Below are 21,183 nucleotides of genomic sequence, written 5' to 3'. Positions count from 1 at the left end.
GTCGGGGTCGGTGATTGCTTTTTGGTTTCATCCTTGGTAATCGAACTCGGGTTCTTTGATGTCGAGAGTGCAGATATCGGGGTCACCTTATCAACCACAAACATTTCATTCGCGGCCCACTGTTCGCCGTAAACAGTCTTAATCCCTCCCAGTGTGGGGAATTTCAATGCCTAATGTAGTGTCAAGGGTATTGCCCTCATGTTGTGAATCCATGGCCTTCCGAATAGAGCATTATATTTCATATCTCCTTCGATCACATAGAACTTTGTTTCCTGAACGGTTTCGACGGTGTTTACCGGCAGGGTTATCTTCCCTTTAGTAGTCTCGCATGCCATGTTAAATCCATTTAAAACTAGGATTACAGACACTATTTGGTCTTGTAAACCCAGTTGTTCCACGACCCTCAATCTAATGATATTGGCCGAGCTACCTAGATCAATTAACACACGCTTAACTCGAGATTTATTTATGAGTACAGATATTACCAGTGCATTATTATGTGGTGGCATGATGCCTTCAGCATCCTCGTCGTTAAAAGATATTGTTCCCTCCGATACGTAATCTCGAGTCTATTTTTCCCTTGTAATGAACACTTATTGCGCTTTACATCGGCCCTTGGGGGACGTCAACTCCACCAATGATCATGTTAATGACGTATTGAGGTTCCTATCCGTTATTGAATAATCGGGCTACTTCTTCTCTCAGTTGTCGACAGTCTTCGGTTCTGTGGCCGTGAGTACCATGATACTTATATATTAGGTTGGGCTCCCTTTAGGCAGGATCGGATTGCAGTGGTCGAGGCCACTGAGTATCTTTGATGTGTTCGATGGCTGATACGATGCCGGCAACATCGACGCTGAAGTTGTACTCTGATAACCTTGGTGCCTCTTTAGACCCGATGGGTCTGTCGAAACCATTTTGCTCATGAGTCCCCAGTTATTATGACCTCAATCGCTTCTTCTTTCACTCCTCGTAGGGTTGCGTCCAAACCCATGACCCCTTCAATCTCCATTATATGGTTGATACCAATCTCTGTTCGATCTTGGTTCATGATCGATGATTCTTTTGGATCTTTCACCAGTTCTAATGGGATAAACGGACCCAAAAAGGGCCCCGAGTTGATCGTCTTCGACCTTAATTTTTTGATTAGTACCAGTTATGGAAGTCTGTGCAATTTACCCACCGGTATTCTATCCAATTTTATTTCAACTAATGCGAAGCCAATGAGCTTTGGGGGTTGAGTCCTTGGGTGAATGCTTGAACAGCCTAATCATCCGCGACCAGAGGCAGATATATATGTTCCATTTGGAACCTCGACATGAATTCCCTGAGCATCTCGTTATCTCTTTGTTTTACTTTGAAAAGGCCTGACTTCCTGGTTTCGACCTTGATGGTTCCGGCGTGTGCTTTTACAAAGGCATCTGCAAGCATAGCAAATGAGTCAATAGAATTCAGGGGTAAGTTGTGATACCATATCATAGCTCCCTTTGACAAGGTCTCTCCAAACTTTTTCAGCAGGACGAACTCAATATCGTCATCTTCCAAGTTGTTCCCCTTGATGGCGCACGTGTAGGAGGTCACACGTTCATTTGGATCAGTCAATCCATGAAACTTCAGAATTCCGGGCATACGAAACTTCTTTTGGATCGGCTTAGGAGCTGCGCTCGGAGAGAAAGGCTTTTGGACAAATTTCTTGGAATCCAGGCCTTTCAGTATCGGTGGTGCTCCTGGGATTTGATCGACCCTGGAGTTATAGGTCTCCACCTTTTTGTCATTAGCTTCGATTTTTCTTTCTCCCGATTCCACCTGTTTTGTCAGTTCCTCAACAATCTTTATTATCTCGGGGTTGGTCCCGAGTTCTGCTTTACCCCGCCTTTCTGTGGCGGTTCATTTCTGTGGGCATTTTCCCAGGATGGTTCAGGCTCAACTTTGCTGGGGGTGCGGCTTTAGTATTGCAACTAGGCTATCGCTGCCTTTTGAGCTTGCAACATTTCGAAGATCACCCGCAAGTTGATCCTATCACCTTCACCATTGTGTGTACTCCGGGCTATCGACCGGGCTCCCCCACGAATGCTATTTTCAGGGTCAGTAGGCAAGTTTTCTTTGATAGCCACGTGTGAGTTAGTGTCGATCGGAGCCGCGACTGGGACTCTTTTGGGATCAATAGGGGGTACCTCGTTGCTGGGCACCACGTTGTTGTTCTCGCCATGGTGACCAGACTCAACATCAACGTTCAAATGAGTAGATTAGGAGTTTGACATTTTTAATTTGGCCTGAAATTATAAGTCAAAGAACAAGTGTAAAATAAAGTGTGTTATGGAAATTTGTATCATGCCACTATTATTCTTAGCCCCATGGTGGGCGCCAAACTGTTTACTCTCAAAAATGGATAACAATAAAATTTATATGTGGTTTTAAAGATATGTAGATTAATTCAGTACAAATGATAAATAACATTAGATTAAACAGATAAAGGACGTAATAAATTTTCAAACCAATTAAGGGGAGTGATCCCGGACTCAGTAACAGCTTAATGAAATGCCTGCCTTTTATCCCGGGCTCACAATAACGAAGAACTGCTGAACAAGAGTGAGAACTTTGAATAATAGAGAAAATAATAGTATATTTCTTTGATATGTGTGTTACAATGTATCTATGGATAAAAGGTAAAAATCTTCCGTTACGCCGATCACTAATATAAGCTGAGATTCGCGCCGTGGTATCCGGTTGGATATGGATATCACGGCCCTTTGTTTGTCGTGTGCAGTTGCTCGGTGATGTTCTCTGAAGTCTCAACCCTTAAATCGGACCTCGAGGGTATGGCCCCGATACCACCGAGGACAGGTGTTTGCCCGATCCCTGATATGAGGGGTTCTTCGTTCTGACTTTGATACGTTACAGTCATCTTCCCACTCCGCTCGGCTCACCGGAAAGTCGAGTCATGCGACGGACTCCGTTTTACCCGTATACAGAAGGAAACTATAGATTTTCATTGTAGCATGATAGACTCCTTATAGCATCAAAAAGAATCATCAGGTCTAACTCAGCGTCACTATAAAGAAATGTGCAATCTTGAACATAACAATGTCTCCCCCAAACCCATCCACGGACCCACCCCACACAAACACCACCCACTTCGGGCTCGTCACGGTTGACATCCTGAGGAAACTTGAGAAACAGGAAGTATGCATGAAGATTTGCTCATTTCATTATCCTGCTAGTGAGCGTATATTTTCACTGCGAAATACATATTCTTTTTCTTTTAATAGTTGTAATATCCAAACTAGCTTAAGCACCCCTCGACTATTCTATTAAATACATGCTACCTTCTATTAGAACAAATATCGAGTATATATATAACCTTAGCAGTATCTTCCAATAGAACCACAAATCGACACGGCCAGGACTCATCAATAAGGTAACTCCGTCGTGTGTGTTTTGGGATCAAATTCGGTGATAATTTTCCACTCACGTCCTTCCAGAGCTGGATAAGTGATGTTTAATGGCATCTTCCTAATCGGGTGGGTTCCCCGTGGATAATGCCACCTTAAATTGTTTTTTAGTCTTCATCATTTATTCTCCTTTATTTTAGTAGGTGCTAGTCTTCATCTAGTCGTGTTGCATTAATATGGATCCAATAATTTATTGGTTGTACATTTAGAGATGGATAAAACTGCTTCTTACCTTTATTTTTATGTAAAGGATATAGTAGGTTGGATAGGTTTTGCTATCTTTTTTTTTTCATTTTTATATGTATAGATAGTTAGTTAGATCCATATACAAATTTAAAGACAAGCATTTGTGGGATAATAGACAAAATACCCCTTCAAGTTGAAAGATAACCGTTTCACATCCGCAAACCAGCTAACTCTAACGCGGATTTCATAGCTCTCATATCCATTTGGTAAAAACTATATCAGAACAAGGGCAAATCAATGAAGCTCCTAAAACTTTCTAACTTCCAAAACTCTTCAAAGCAGCTTTTACCTTCTAATAATGTCAATGAAGGCCGCTTGGATTTATATAAATATTTTGGTTTGGATTTTCAAATTTCGGATTGAAAAAATGACAATCCAAATTCATTCCAAATAATCTCGGATTTAATCAAAAAAATTTAGGTTCGGTTGTGGATTAATTGGTTTAGATATTTCGGATTTTCAGTTTTGAGCCTATAAGTTGAGATGTTTCTTCTTACAAAAATTAAAATCCAAATAAAGCATTCATGTTAAATTGCCTAAAAAATTCTTCATTCTTACCACAATCATCTAAATAAAGTATTCAAGTAATAAAATCATTACCATGGAATCTAATTGAGACATTAATAAAGCCAATAAAAATTAGCAATAGTAAAACCATATCCCAATAGAAAATATTATGATAGTAACTTAGGAATTGATGTTGAATATATGTGATAATTTCTAATTGGTAGGATATTAGACTTATTATTATTAGCATATAGGTAATGGGACTAATGTCTTATGGGTAGCTGCTAAATATAAAGTATATGCATTTCGAATTTTCATATATCCAAACATCCAAAATACCAAATACAACATCCAATTCAAAATCCAAAAATTTTAAAAATTAAATACATAATCCAAAAATCCAAAAAGTATGGATTTCGATTTGAATTTCGAGTTTGCCCAAACTATGTCCCCATCCCTAATGGGTAGTCTACTCATCATAAGAGCTGTTACACTACTTGTTTTTTAATGAAGTTGGTGTCTAGGTCAACTTGCGCCAAGCTCGACCAGTCTACCGAGTATCCACTATATTCCATCGATGCAGATACCGAGTAACCATAGCCACCAAGACTTAGGCAGATGAGAAGAAATCATCAAGTATTTTTTGTCTCCATTGGGATTTGAACCTCAGACCTCGTGATTCTCCTCTCAATCATCGACCAATAGGCCACAGTTGTTATCATACTACCGAGAAAAAGAGACCAACAAAAGCCTGCATAGCCAGATATTTGCTCAGAAGATGAACCTCAAAGCTGAACCACGCTATTGGAATGAAATTACAAAGAACATCATAAGACTCCCAAAGTTACAACCTTGTTGAGAGTATCAGTCAGCAAGCACTCGCTAAGTTTTCTTGACTACCAACCAGTCGAATCATTCCAGTGGAGCCAAAATCATTATGAATAGCTTAACCATCCCAAAGCGGAGCAGAAGACACTACCATTCATGATCTTAAGCCGGAGGAGAAGCTCATATCACGGTCAGACAACCATCACTAAATTAATATTCTCCAAACATTATCACTACCAAAATGCATCATCATAAAACTGAAAGAAAAGAACCAATATTGAGTGTCAAGAGATTATAGAAATCTTCTCTAGTCACAGCTAGAAGCTTAATGTCTTGCAGCAAACACAGATATTTTATCACTTCCAACACCTGGAAATAAAGCTTTGCCACTGTACAATTATAACTCTCATTAAAGAAATTCAATCAACCTAAGCAGGTCAGTAGATTTTACTAGGTACCAATGGATGTCATTCCTACCTAAGTTGCTCGGATTTGGGTGCGGGCATCCAATACGGGCACGGATCTGAGTGTCGGATTAGGCAAAATCCAAATTTTAAGATTCAGGGCTGCGCAGGTATGCATACAGGTGCGGGATTCGGCTAAAAAATTCAAAATTATAAAAAATAGAGCTATAAAGAGAAAAAGAAAGTCATTCAAGGCCTTCCATCAACTCTCCATCTATATCGTTGCTACTTTTTACAAGAAGTCCGAACTCACAACACGACCCCTTGAATTCTTGGTTTTTCTGAAACACAAAGCAACAAATATGAGACAAAAGTACTACAATATTGAAGGTATGTCATTTTCCATGCCTTAAATCTGTTTTATTTTTAATTTTGAGAAATCAAAATCTCAATATCCCCCCAAATTTGTCGATGGACTCAGGTCAAAGTATCCGAAGTTAGTTGACCGAATCCGGGATGTATCCTGCTCCCGCGCCCGCTCCCGTCCGTGTCGAGACGGGTGCGGCACCAAAAACGAAGAGTCCGCACATCATAGATTCCTACTGTACGGTTTGCTACTTTCTTTTTATTGACTAAACTTAAAGTTTGCTACTGAGCATATTAATGAAAGAAACAATGGCAAGAACAACCTGTGCTTTCACATGTAGCAGTAACTTTCAACAGATAAATATCACTATTGCACAAATCAATCTAAGCCACTTCACTGGAGTGGAAAAGACAAAATGGGCATATTATTGTGAAAAAATTTTATGCTGCAATTTCTCAGCTTCAAAAGCTTTTGGTGTACACAAACTCTTGTATAGAATCCCAGTCATATCGTAGTATGAGACAGACCTTACAGCAGTGTCAATTGCCCGAACGAATTTTATGAAACTGAAGATCTCAGACGCAGTAACCGGTGAATGTAAATCCTCTTCCTACTATCTCACCAGCACAATACCATGCAAAGCACTCCAAGCCAAATAAAACAGCAATACCGGCATCTTCAACCTTCAAATCCTTTCTATTCTGCCACATGTGCTTCACAGAATCAAGTTCCTTTTGGAATGACTCATAACGTCCAGGGATGCTGACAGGAGTAAAAGAAGAAATTCAGTAATGATCATGAATAAATGTCACCAGTGGGCTACTAGTGAATTTTTTCCCCATTTAAAGATGTACGCTACTACATCACACTAGTGCTGCAAAGTCTGGGCACAAGAACCATGAGAACTCTAAAAGTGTGTCCCGTGTCAACAAGAATATTCTTAGTATGCTCTCCGACAAGGACATGTTCAATAATCCATCAAGGAATCAACCATGTCCAATAGAAGAATATTGTAGTCCACATCTCAGCCAGGTGGTGGTCAAGGAATTAAGCAAAATGTAACAATAAATAGTATTTTCAGGGCTTTATATTTACTGGTATAATGAAACCAGTGAATTAGGAATTTCACTACATGTGAAACACTTAAAGGATAAGAGGGTTGTCAGCCAGGGAGACAGACACAAAAATCCAATAATTTTAAAACTACAGGGATACATTAAGAATGTGAGGTGTAATTATATTTATGCATGTGTGTGTGTATTTAAAAAGTTGTTTATCATAAATACTACCAATAATAACTACCAAAAAATTGAGGAAGTCCTATGCAGCTGGTAAGCTCTGAGACGCTTTAGGCCCCAACTCGCAAGGGCTTTTAGTTCTAAAATTTATACTAGTGCCCCAATACACCTAATGTGTACCAAAAATAGGATATGCCTGTCAATGATAATTTAAAATAAATAAAAATATTTTCCAAAGACATGGCATAGGTATGTCCAAAGTGAGTCCGGTGTGTTTCGGTATCCGACCCGAATACACCACCATAGATTTAGTGACAAATAATGAACTAGAACGTATTTACATGTTAGAGGATATAAGGGCGAGAAATAACTTGCTTTGTTCTTTTCAACATAAGAGGAGTTATAAAGTCTATCATTTAATTAGTTCGATTCATACATCAAAATTAATTGTTTATGCAGTAATAATGCATAAAAATTTAATACTGTGACATCCTAAAATTATAAAACGCTATAAGATCAAACTCCCTGGCCCCTGCCTTACATCCAGGCAGTGGAAGATTCAATTCTCATCCAAATCATCATTCTCTTTCCCAAATCTGGGGGTCTAGAAAGCATTTCAGGTAGTGATGTTCATGTGCAAATTAAAACAAGAAGTCCAAATTAAGTATACGTAATCACGAAAAACATTAACATCAATATAATAAGCTAGTAAAGAGGAGAGAGTATAACCTGGCAAGACGAGTATGGAACAACTGCTTTGACAATTCATTGCACTTCTCAATGGTGGGTGGCTCAACAATATACTGTTTGTTCTGCTCCAGCAACTGTTTGTAGTAGGTAGTACCATGCTTGGTGAGGTACTGTGAAGCTTGGCAGGCCTTAGATTGTAGTTGCTGAATCTTGGATGCCATCAATTCCCTAAAGGTGCTAAATAGAGGATATCATAATCAAACATCTAGCCAACAATTTTAAACCAGAAATACACTCCTCACTAATTCTTGCCTATTTGGAGACGATATAAGACAAAATGGACAACCACTTCTTTCACATGCTTAACCAAAACAACTACAGAAAGGGGGGGGGGGGAGGACATCCTTGAACTTCATCAAAACATGATACAATCACTATCCTAAAAACCAAGAACATATTCTGGCTAATGGATGAACAAATAGAAAATTCGGAAGAAATTCTCGAATTGTCCATGTCATCTTTCCACATCATTCCAATTTTATGATATGTGAGCAAAGGTACACTTTAACAAAAACATTTCAAAGAATTTTCTTTTTTTCCCTCCCATTGTCTATACAACCAGGGGTGGAGCTAGGGCGCTTGCGCCAGAAAATTACACTGTATATACAAGGTCAAGATATCTTTTACGCATATACGGTAAATGTTGAATCACCTTGACTTCTTCGTGAGTTTATTTCTTTATATTTTGAATCTTATTGAGATTATATTGAGATTGTAATTTATATTTATACACACTTGTATACATATTGCTGAGTCAGCATAGCATTAGTCTATTTTTAGTAAAGCTCCAGCTATCAAGCTTAGTTAGTGCGTTGTTAGTTTAGCTGTTATATTTTTGTTGCTTATGTGTATAAAGGGTACAGTACTCGGTAATAGATTCTTTGAGTTTCACATTTCCAAATCAAAGACTCCTCATTATTCATTTCTCTCTCTCTTCGAACTGCACATTCTAGAGAATTTTGAATCCTCAATTGGAGGAGGAGTAGAGCTCATTCAGATCTTGTGATCTTGACATGCTATTAGAGCGGAGGTCTTCTTCATCGATCACGCTGTTGAATCTCTCCTTTGTCCTTTCGTTTTCAATCACAGAATAAGCTAGGGTTTTTCTTTCACAAACAAACAATTTGGGGAAAACTTTAAATCAACGCATCCACCAACGATTCGTCAGTGAATAGAAGTTTTTGAGCTTAATTCCAGCTGTGTGAGCAGTAATCCAGCTGATTTGATATTCTCATGGCGGTTCTGGATCAAACCGATGAGGCGACAACGGCGGCGACCACACAAACGGTAATTGATGCAACTAGTCCTCTTTATATTCATCCATCTGATAGTTCGGGTTCTGTTTTAGTACCTATCCCTTTTGATGGAGTTGGCTATCGTTCCTGGAGAAGAGGAGTGTTAAGATCTCTCTCAGTGAAAAATAAACTAGGTTTTATCAACGGAGAGTGTGTAAGACCTGATGTGACCTCTCCACAGTTTCGCTAGTGGGAGAGGTGTGATGACATGGTTACTTCATGGATTCTGAACTCCTTGGCAAAGGACATTGCACACAGTGTTGAGTATGTGAATAATTCTGTCAAATTGTGGAAGGAATTGGAAGATCGATATGATCAAACAAATGGAACTAAGTTGTATCAAATCCAGAAAGAGATTAACGATTTGAGTCAGGGAGTGCTTGACATCACGGGTTACTACACAAATATGAAGAAACTCTGGGAAGAGTTGAATATACTAAGTGTTAAAACTCACTGTAGTTGTGCGTGCCCTTGTAGAGCAAAGGAAAGCATGCACAAGGCAGTGCAGGATAGAAGACTCATACAATTTCTTAACGAGGTTTACACAGTTGTTTGGGGAAGCATTCGCATGATGAACCCATTGTCTTCCATGGCACATGCATTTGCTTTGCTGATACAAGAGGAGAAGCAGAGAGAATTCAAACCCAGAAATCAATTAAACTTTGATTCTGCTGCGTTGAATGTCAATATAGGAGGAAGAACCTTTAAGACAAATTACTCACCTGATGGGAATCAGACTTCAAACAGCAGGCCTAGGCCATTTTGTGACCACTGCAAATGACCAGGACATACCAAAGACAGATGCTACAAGCTACATGGATACCCTCAAGGTTTTGGACAGGGCTCACAGCAGTATAAGCAGAATTCACAGGGGTATAACAACAGTAACAATAACATGAGGTTCAATAAGGGGAAGATCACTGAGGCAAACGCAGTTGCAAGTGTGCAGGAAATGTCATCAGACATATTGTCAACCAAAACAGATGAACCAGAACATCAAAGAGACAATCAGAACATGAGCTTTTCAAAGGAGCAATATGGACGAATTCTCAGTCTGCTCTAGCATTTTCAAGTTGGGAATGGAGGAGAAAACAATTCTAAGTGTTTCTGGTGGAGCTTCTGTGAATTCTGCAGGTATGATTGCTTGCACTTCTTCCATTGATTTTGATAATCCATCAATGCAACTGTTTCAATGCAAAAGCTGACTTATGGATATTAGATTCAGGCTATGTTGCGCGGACTCTCCAAAATGTAGCCGCACCCGTGTCAGATCCTTCAAAAATACACTACTTTTGGAAGATCCGACACGTATCCGGCCATATTTTCGGAGAGTCCGAGCAACATAGGATTCAGGAGCTTCACATCATATGACTTTCAATAAAACTCACCTACAAAACATTATAAATCTACCATATTCCCTGCTTGTTAAACTACCAAATGGTTACAAAGTTAAAGCAACCCAAATTGGAGATGTACATCTAGCCCCCAAAATCACCTTACATAAGGTCTTGTTTATACCATCCTTCAAGTTTAACCTAGTCTCCATAAGTTCATTAGCAGTGCATCTCAAGTGTATTGCTTCCTTTTCTGATACTTCCTGTCTACTGCATGCCCCTTCACTGAAGAGGCCTCTGGAGATTGGTAAGATGTATGATGGGCTCTATTTTTTATGTTCCCAATGTCTAAAGAAAGGTAATCTCATTTCTGTTTCAAAGAGTGCACTTCCTTGTTTTTCTAGTCATGCTAGTGATATGAATGCAGTACACTGTCTATCCCATCCCCACCACCCTACTGTAAATAACTTTATTTGCAATAATAAAGACAGTGATTTTACTCTACTTTCCTCTACCTCTCTCAGAGATAGTGTGGATCTTCTGTGACATTGTAGACTTGGTCATATACCCTTCAATAAAATGAGAGGCATTCCTAGTATACATGCATCCTTCTCTCCCAAACAACCATTTATTTGTTCTATTTGTCCCATGGCTAGACACTCGAGACTCCCCTTCCCTCAGAAAACAACCAGTACCACAAAAATCTTTGAGCTTCTTCATGTTGACCTGTGGGGCCCTTATCATGTGGCAACGCATAATAAATTTCAAGTATTTCCTCACCTTAATGGATGATTACAGTAGGTCAACATGGACACATCTTCTAAGTTGCAATAGCAATGCACTTCAAGTCATAAAGACCTTTCTAGACATGGTAGAGAATCAATTCCAAACCAATATCCAGTGTGTAAGGACTGATAATGGCCTAGAATTCACTAGCAATGAAGCTTCATCTTTCTTTCAATCAAAAGGTATAAATCACCAGAAAACATGTCCTTATACACCCCAACAAAATGGGGTGGTAGAAAGGAAACATAAATATCTTCTTGAAGTGGCCAGGGCACTCCTTTTTCGGTCCAAATTACCATTAAAGTACTGCGGAGAATGTGTCCTTATAGCAACCTTTATAATCAACAGGCTACCAACAATTCCCTTAAAGAACAAATGTCCTTTGGAACTGTTGTATGACAAGAAATCAACTTATTCTCACTTGAAAAGCTTTGACTATTTGTGTTATCCTATTGTGCCCAAACCTCTCAGGGACAAGTTTGAACCAAGGGCCACTCCACATGTATTTGTGGGATTTGGAACAAAGGATTACGAAGTACTAAGTCTAGCTACTAGAAAAATATCTATCTCCAGGGATATCTTGTTTCATGAAACCATTTTCCCTTTCACTTTCACTTCATATGAACAAGGCTTACCCCCATTCTTTCCTACAGCTTCCTCTACAGATCACCTACCTGATTACACTATTGGTTCTCCTACAACTCCTACAACTGATCAAGGGGACACAATCAGTTCCCCCTTTCTTCCTCCAGCACCACAACTCCTCTACCTGATATGTCACCCATTTCTCCTTCTAACACACCCTCTTTCTCTGAGTCACAAACTCACACTGAACACTTACACCTTCCCACATCACCTCCAGCCACTCAACCTCATTCTTCTACCATAGAACCTTTAGGCCAAAGAAGATCTAGCAGGGAGCTTAGACTCCCCTCTCACTTGAGTGATTATGTATGTAATCTGCCCAATTTGAAATGTAATTCCATCTTTTCCCTCCATGCTTTGTTTTCACAAAATAATCACATTGCTCCTGATGACTTGCACCCTAATAGTCAGCATGTTGTAAGAAATATTTGTCATGATAGAGAGCCAACTTCATATGAAGAGGCAGCCATGTATCCTGCTTGGCAGAGTGCCATGACTCAAGAGTTTGAGGCCTTGTATGCCAATAATACTTGGGACTTAGTCCCTTTGTCAAAGGAGAAGCAGGCTATTGGTTGTAGGTGGGTGTACAAGGTGCAACATAAAGAAGATGGTAGCATAGAAAGGTACAAAGCCAGACTAATTGTGAAAGGGTACACACAACAAGTTGGAATAGATTACACTGAGACCTTTTCTCATGTGGTCAAGATGACCACTGTTAGGTTCCTAATTTCCATTGTAGCTAAGAAAAGATGGCAGATTACCAATTAGATGTGAATAATGCATTTCTCCATGGAGATCTGCATGAAGAAGTCTACATAAAGGCTCCACCAGGGCTTGAGCTACAGTCACCAAACTTGGTCTGCAAGCTGAACAAGTCCCTCTATGGACTGAAACAAGCTAGTAGGCAATAGTATGATAAGTTGACTGAGGCCTCATACACAAGAGGATACACACATTCCATGCATGATTAATCTCTATTCTACAAGAAGCAAGGTTCTTCAATTGTCTTTGTAGCAGTTTATGTTGATGATGTTCTTCTCATAGGGACTGATTTAGAGGAAATTAGTCAGCTCAAAGCTTTCCTACATGATAGGTTCAAAATAAAAGATTTGGGACAGCTACACTATTTTCTAGGACTAGGGTACTTTACAAGGAAGATGGTATTGTTATCTCACAGAGAAAATTTGTTCTGGATCTTCTGAAAGAATATGATTGCCTGCACTCAACTAGCCGGACCTCTCCTCTTGACCCCACAATGAAATTGAAGGCTAAAGAGTGCTCTCCCTTATCTGATCCTACTTTTTACAGGAGATTAGTTGGGAAGTTGAATTTCCTTACAAACACCAGATTAGATATAGCTTATGGGGTCCAACATTTGAGCCAATTTATGCAAGAGCCCAGGGAACCCCATCTACATGCAACCTATCACATGTTGAGGTACCTTAAGAAAGATCCTACTTTGGGCCTAGACTTCAGCAATGCATCAGATCTTTCCATCACTGCTTACTGTTATTCTGACTGGGTAGCTTGCCCTGATTCTAGGAGGTCTGTGTCTGGTTACATTGTCCTTCTAGGAGGCAGCCCTGTGAGCTGGAAGTCTAAGAAACAGGAAACCATTTCCTTGTCCTCAGCAGAAACAAGAGTACAGAGCACTTAGGAAGGTGGTAGGTGAACTAGTATGGCTACATAGGTTATTTGTTCTCACTAAAGCTCTCACTGGGGTGAAGCATTCCTTTGTTCTTGGCAAGTTGGCTATGATTGCCTCACCTCCAACTTGAGGGAGGGTATTAAGATAATACTCCCTCCGTTACAATTTATGTGAACCAATTTCTTTTTTAGTCCGTGCCAAAAAGAATGACCCCGTTCCTTATTTGGAAACAATTTACCTTTACACAATGATTTATAGCCACACAAAATATATGTGCCTCATTTTACACCACAAGATCAAAAGTCTTCTCTCTTTTCTTAAACTCTGTGCCCAGTCAAATGGGTTCACATAAATTGAAACGGAGGGAGTATTTTATATTTATACACACTTGTATACGTATTGCTGAGTCAACATAGCATTAGTCTATTTTTAGTGAAGTTCCAGTCGTCAAGCAGTTGTCAAGCTTAGTTAGTGCTTAGTTTAGCTGTTATATTTTTGTTGTTTGTGTATAAAGGGTACAGGCTATTACTTGAGTTTCACATTTCCAAATCATAGACTCCTCATTATTCATTTCTCTCTCTCTTCGAATTGCACATTCTAGAGAGTTCTGAATCCTCCATTGGAGGAGGAGTAGAGCTCATTCAGATCTTGTGATCTTGACATTATATTTTGAATCTCATACCTGGCTCCGATATTGTACACAACTAGAACAAATCAAAAAACAAGGGACACATATCAAAAATGGGCCAGTCCAGCATTTAACATTTCCAATGAGCTACGTTAACATTTTCTTTATTCAAATACACGTCTATATATTAATCAATTTTCTTGATGGACCATTAAGAAATCTGCAAAGAATTGTAAAACAATAGCTACAGTCTGCCTGAGTAGTTGTTATTCCATTTCATAGATCCAATTATGCAAATTAAAACCTACTTCAGAATTCACATATCAGAATCATCAGTCAAATCAAAGTCAATAGAAGTCAAAACCCTTATCATCTGTTTCCTATATCCTGGGTGCATAGTGGTGTACGATCATGACAGATAATTAAAAACCAAGATCTGAGAGAAATTGATAGGAAAATGTGGAAATAACAAAAAGAAAACCGAATTTGAAGACATTAGACTGTAAATGGAGGTCCAACATTACCTTTTAGCTCTGCAAATGAATGAATCTTCGGATAGGTGTTAAGAAAAGACGATGGGCGAGACTTTGCTGGCTGCGACTCTTGGTTTTGAAGAGACTTCTAAGAAAAATGAAAAAAAGTATCTTTGCTAAACCGGGAAGAAATTTATATCCTTTGCCACGCGAAAGACACAATTATTATTATTAGGGAAAACGTTAGTACCTACCATGAAATAATTTGTGTTGTATTTGTGCCTTTGTTTATCTTTCGATCCATAAAAGTCTCCCAACATCAAATAAAACATTCGAATTTAATCATAAACTTTCAAATTGAATTTTATAATATATATATATATATAGGAGTGAGTTTTCTTTTCCATACCAATAATATTAATGTTAGTCTTGCACTTTTTTATTTTAAAATTCCTATGCTTTCTTTCTTTCGCTTCAGCTTTCTTGTTATTTTGCTTTTATTACTGTTTGTTGTTACTGCTTCTTTTTTCATCTTTCTTTGAGCTGAGTGTATATCGAGAACAGTCTTTAAGCTGAGTGTCTATCGGACACAGCATCTTTACCTGCTCAGGAAATATATATACTAAATAATTGAAAGGGTATAAACATACCCTTATATGACTTTCATCTATTTGCCAAATCAGACCCAACTTTTCTCGGTAAATTGTTAGTGAAATATATTTGAGACAAAAGATAATAATGGAGGCTTTTATGGACCGAAAGGAAAGCAGAGAGCAAATGTAAGACAAATGTTAGTGTATATTTGAACGTCTTTAGCTAGCTATAATGGATCCATGAAGAAGATAGAGACAATTTCTATTAATTCCAACCATGAACAATACTAAGAACAAGGAACTAAAATAAAAAGAAACAAGAATGGAGGAAGGTTCTAGAAATGCTCCAATAAGAGCTAAGACAAAATAAAGAAAAGACATAAAAATCTTCTCCACAGCTATCCCAATTTATATCCATGTAGCCTTGTCTTAGCCAGGGTCCCCAACGTCATTTAACAGGTTCTTTAGCAGATATTTGGGCCTGCTTCTCTTTTTAATGAATTCATTTTCACTATATTGGGACGCATTCATAACGTTAGCAGGCATACCTCAGTTGTAATGTGAATGATACTATGATAGATGATTGGCTCAAAGTGTTTGCTATAGTTTTCGAATGATATAAAATAGCGATATCATAGATCTGAAGTAATTTGAGCCACCTCCAGTTAACTTCAGATGGTAGCATGGTAACTCGACTCAGCATAAAATCGATGGCACCAGATCTCAAGTGCAAACACAAGGACTGCTAACTCTAGATTATGAGTTGGGTAGACATAAATACATTCATCGCTTAAAACTTATATATTTCCTTTTTTCTTAAAAAAACGTTGAACTCCTTCATATTAAGAAGAAATATGGCTAAAATTTGTTATGTTTTTTCACTACCGCTATGCTCTTCATATTCTCAATTTATTAGAGATAAGATCGCAGCAATAACTGAAATATCATCTTCTCTAGGATCCTAGATTGGTCTTTCTTATATTTTTATCGAAAACTCTAAATTTCTTCTCAAAGTTAGAAAACTTACTGGAAATATTTATAGTTAACGTTAATGGTGCAATGGAAAAATCTTATGAACAAAAAGTTTTTGTTAGTTTATGTTTACTGGTAAAACGGTACAAATGAACTTATAGTGTGGTTTATAGATAAGAGAATTGATTTGATCCAAAAACGATAAATAAATAAGAACGAAAATTAGATTAACGAATAAAATTAAAGGAGATAACAAGCCTGACTAAAGACTTAGCCTTTTCGATGAAAAGAGCAAGAATATTTCAAGTGTTTGGATTCAGTGTAACAGGAGAATAAATTATAGCTTTTGTGTGTAGAATGTTTCATGTCCTGCAACGGTTGTTAATCCTGCTATATTTATAGCTCTACTTAGGGAGACAAAATCCTAAAATCAAGCTCCTATTGAATGAGAAAAAAAACATCATCGATGAATGCATAACGGCTGGCTTTGAATGCAGATATTCTCTGTAATGGCTACTTATTAAATGTTATCCGATGCCAGCCCTTTGAATCTCTATTATCAGTTATTCCTCCTTCGAGATCCACCCGGTACCGGTTACACACTTCGCACCCGGTGCCAGTTATTTGTTGAGTCGTCTTTTGCCTATCTTCGGTTCCACGTGTCACCTTACCATTCGACAACCTGTTATCAACCAATTTCACCCCATACAGATAGTCCCCCTACTTTTCAGTGGTGCCACTCGGTGTTACCAAGAAGTAGATGAGGATTCGTTTTTTAGCGGGAAAGTTTCTAAATTGTCTCTGACACTTGAAGGGATGCACGTCTTCTCATATTTAATACCCCAAACACGTGTTGCCTTGTGATTCAGCAAATATTTTTGCTCGTTTTCGAGGTAATCATGACCATGATTTTTGCCGTCTATAACTTCTCCGCTACTCATCACTTTTACTTCCTTACTTTCATTATTTTCGCAACTCCTTCTTCTTCTTTAAATCTCCTTAGAGATTTTTTGCAACTCTCAACTCTTCAGTAAAAACCTCTTCACGGATTTCTTATCATCATATCTTCTCATACCACCATCTTTGAGAATTCTGGTTTTGTCTTTGGTGGAGGTCCAAAGAAACACAAGAACAAAGAGGTTGATGTCGAAATTGAACCTTCAACTGTAAATACCATCATACCACTCTATCTTACCACTGTATCTGATCTCCAAAAGCAAAACGCACCTACAAATTTCCAAAGTAGCAGGTTTTGGCCAGTTCGAGGTACCCCTCATCCATTCATCCTCCCAACATCCCCATTGTAAAGGAGGACTGCAACTACAATAATGTTGAAATTTTTGCCCCATATGGGGTAGAACGAGTTACATATTCGAAGGTGGTTTTCATGTATGTCTATATATACCCCTTCATTGTGGGTCCCTTCTTCTTGGGGCTAGTTAATGGACTCGATCAAATAATTTTGGAGTTTTGCCATGGTACCAAGTTTGTTTGGCACAAGTAGGCCCTTCCATATGGCGTACGGTGGCTTGTTTCCGTCAACTGTGTATCGAGACCGAGAAAACCCTAACTCTTGCACACATGATTAATCTTTACTCCCCCAAGATTTTCCGTGGGGGAGTATTAAACCTCGGCAAGCATGGCCACCACGCTCTTCTCACCAGCATAGATGATGACAATGCCTGTGGGTAAATGGAACAGTTCATTGTCGTTTCTACTAGGGACATCATCCTGGCCACAGCTCCAGGATTCCCGGAATTATGAATGTCCTTCTTAAGTTCTCGAGTGTTCGTGTTCTTAAAAAGAGAATTCCTTTCATTGTCGATTTTTTAATTTTTTCATTTCAGCTACTCACTGGGAACCACCACGGGTTTATGGTCTGGACCACTGGATCCAGAAAATTTTAGATATTACAACTCCAGAATCTCGGCAGTGAAAAGAAACGACTCCCAAATACGGGTGGAAGGGCAAAAACCACGATAAGCTTAAATTCTTCTTTCTTTCATCCTTATTCGAGCACAACAACCTTAAGAATAAATTACTAATTATATTTTTGCTTCATACAGGGCTTCCGAGGGGTTCCATGTGCTCCAACGCCGAGGTTCTTGATGACCCTATAAGTCCACATAGGTGTTACAAGATGCCCTTAATCGGAGGAGGGCTCGTGGAACTTCTTGTGCCCCCGATGAAGGTGCTTCATCCCAGAGTCCCCAGCCCAAAAATAAGAAACTGAATAGGAGACATTCCTCCTCGGTTGTGACTCAGGAAAAAAAATAATAGAAATACCAACTGAGCCGGCCATAGTGGTCCTTGACAATGAAGAGGAAGCCAGTGATGAAGTTGCTTCCCTTCAAATAAGAAAAAGATCTTCAGCAGCTCAACCGGATGCTCAGTTGGCAGAGCTCCAAAACCCACCAGCAGAAGAAGTTCAGGCGCTCTTGGGGGAAATGGACTTGGTTGAGAATGCCAACTCTCGCTTTCGAACCCCGGTTACCGTCTCCGGTCAGAGGAGCTTGGCCCCTGACCTACTTCTACCATCAACTCTAAGCAAGCAACAATTACCACTCCTTATACTATAGTTTCTTCTTCTCCATCTACACCAACAACTTCATACCCACCTGTCACACCTCTTTGTTCCGCCCTCGCGAGGGGACAAGGGAGTTTTTTCCAATTAAAGGACAATCGAAACGGGATTTGTTTATTTATTTCAGAGTCGCCACTTGGGAGATTTAGGGTGTCCCGAGTCACCAATTTTAATCCCAAATCGAGGAAAAGAATGACTCCATATTACAGTCTGCGTACCAGAAATCCGGATAAGGAATTCTGTTAACCCGGGAGAAGGTGTTAGGCATTCCCGAGTTTCGTGGTTCTAGCGCGGTCGCTCAACTATCATATTTGGCTTGATTATCTGATTTAATACATGTTGAACCTATGTGCGAAATTTAACTTTTAACCGCTTTTATCATTTACTGTTATTTTTATCAAGAATTGCAACGTTGTGAAAATGTATCTCGAACCGCGTTACAATCAATGTACTTGTGGTCGTCGACACACTTTGACTCCGTTGAGATTTGGATTTGGGTCACATAAATGTGCACCCGAGTTTAAGAAGGTAAGATTTATTAAAATGCGCGCCTAAAGCGATTAGCGTATTATTATTTTGGGTAAGGCCGTGGAGTTCGCTAAGCGGCCTATCCCGAGTTCTAAGTAATTGACACGTTCATTTTGTGAGGGCCCCACAATCTGTGCGTTTTATGTGGGTCGAGGCTCGTCTCATCCATTATTTTTAAAAAAAGATTTGCAACGTCATGGAAGTGCATCTCAGACCACGTCACAATCAATGTACCCGTGATGAGAGACACATTTCGATTCCATTGAGATTTGGATTTGGGTCACATAAATGTGCACCCGAATTAAGGAAAATAAATTATTAAAGGCGCGCCTAAAGCAACTAGCGTATTGTTATTTTTGGGGAAGGCCGTAAAATTCGCTAAACGGCCTGTCCCGAGTTCTAAGTATTTTAATATATACATTTAGAGGGCCCCGCAGCTTGTGTATTTTTTGTTTGTCGGGGCTCATCTCATCTTTATTTTTTAAAGGATATCCTATAGTGGCTACGTTTCTTGTTACGTTTGTCTCTACTAATGAAAGCAAAAATGATCCTACTTAGTTACATGGTTGCAGGTTATTTATAGCGGGGTTCCGAATGCTTTCGCAAAATCCGAAGCCCGACCGCGTACATGGGCAGCCGTCTGGATACTATGGGCCCAAACCCAACCCACACAGTATTGGCTGGACCTGGGCCACTGCTTTTCCGATGAAGGCCTGTTTAGTTCGTTCGATTTGGGCTTGATATTCATAAGGTTGAAATGTAGACTTGTGTTATTTGTTCCAAAAGGTATGGTTTGCCAGTTATAACGAGGCAGCTTATCAAAGGAAATGAGATTAACTAACAATGGATAGTTTCATACTTAACATGCATTAACGGATATGCTAATCACAAACATATCTAAAGTCTAAGGTATAGCCTATCTACACTGTCAATCCTTTTATCTACCAGCCTATATACACAATATGATATCAAGTTGCCATACATCGACATTCATTATATAGGAGGGCTACCTCCACTATCCACGCAAAATGTAAACTATTATACACCATATAATGTTCAATATACAGGCTACGTATGAAAATAAACAACTTCAACTCCTTTCTTTTGTATTCATGCTCAACTTTCAAGTTACATTGACAGTGTATCAGTCGTGTACCTGGTATAGGAAAGCAAAAGAAGAAAGGGAATGATCAGCAAAGCAGTATGCAACACCACAGCAACAGCAGATAAACAACAGCACACTCAGTCAAACAGCCCCAAACCAGTAACAGTAAAAGAGACAGTCCAAGAAAAACAGACCAAAGCTCAACAACAATTTAAGAGAAAACCCGACAGCGATTCCAGAAAACCAAACAGCAACAACCCAAAGAAATCAATAAGAATAACCAGTTGCGACAGTTGCTTAAAACCAAAACAGTATTCCCAGAGTATACTGATGGAACAATATTCAGCCAACAGAACTGGACACTACCAAACTGAAAATCCAGCAGTGCCAACAGTACACAGACTAGTACGAGAAGTAGTGATTTCTGATTTTTGTTACACACTCAAGAGCAAAGACAAGTTAAGGCTCTTTGATGTAAAGCTTAACCTAAAAATGCAAACCTTAACCCTCTTCTTTTTTTTTTCTCAGAACCTTCAGCTATTTTTTCCAACTCCTTTCTTTGTCCTAAACAGTCCTCTTTATAGGCAGAAATGGCAAGCACCAAGCTGCCTTGATCCCCTCATTCCTTTCCTGCCCATAACTCCTTTAAACTAATCAAAAGAATACCCCATGCCCATCTATTTGACAGCCTTCTAGCATGTGTCGTTCTGCCCAAAGGTATGGGCAGCCCTTTTATTTAATCAGTCTCCATGCTACCAAGTTTGGTTCCCCACTATTACATTAGTTTAATCCTATTTCAG

General features: G+C 39.1%; 2 protein-coding genes across 3 annotated transcripts; one reads left to right on the top strand and one right to left on the bottom strand.

The window, feature by feature from the left end:
- Window positions 1-6,113: 6,113 nt before the first annotated feature.
- LOC104226553 (uncharacterized) lies at window positions 6,114-14,886 on the bottom strand. Of its 2 annotated transcripts, none has more exons than XM_009778577.2 (3): window positions 14,653-14,886; window positions 7,772-7,960; window positions 6,114-6,566 (listed from the first exon to the last, which is right to left on the bottom strand). In XM_009778577.2, exons 2-3 carry the CDS (start codon window positions 7,951-7,953, stop codon window positions 6,380-6,382), a joined length of 369 nt encoding a protein of 122 aa, XP_009776879.1. In that variant the 5' UTR covers window positions 7,954-7,960; window positions 14,653-14,886; the 3' UTR covers window positions 6,114-6,379. The 2 variants fall into 2 exon arrangements, with proteins under 2 accessions (XP_009776879.1, XP_009776878.1); XM_009778576.2 differs by having other exon boundaries at window positions 7,772-7,969; window positions 14,653-14,840.
- LOC104226556 (uncharacterized) lies at window positions 9,296-9,868 on the top strand. The gene has a single exon (XM_009778583.1). It carries the CDS (start codon window positions 9,296-9,298, stop codon window positions 9,866-9,868), a length of 573 nt encoding a protein of 190 aa, XP_009776885.1.
- Window positions 14,887-21,183: the final 6,297 nt, after the last annotated feature.

This window comes from Nicotiana sylvestris, chromosome 5 (genome assembly GCF_000393655.2).
Source record: "Nicotiana sylvestris chromosome 5, ASM39365v2, whole genome shotgun sequence".
In the NCBI taxonomy this organism is placed as follows: Eukaryota; Viridiplantae; Streptophyta; class Magnoliopsida; order Solanales; family Solanaceae; genus Nicotiana; species Nicotiana sylvestris.
This window is presented reverse-complemented; position numbering and strand designations above follow the sequence as displayed.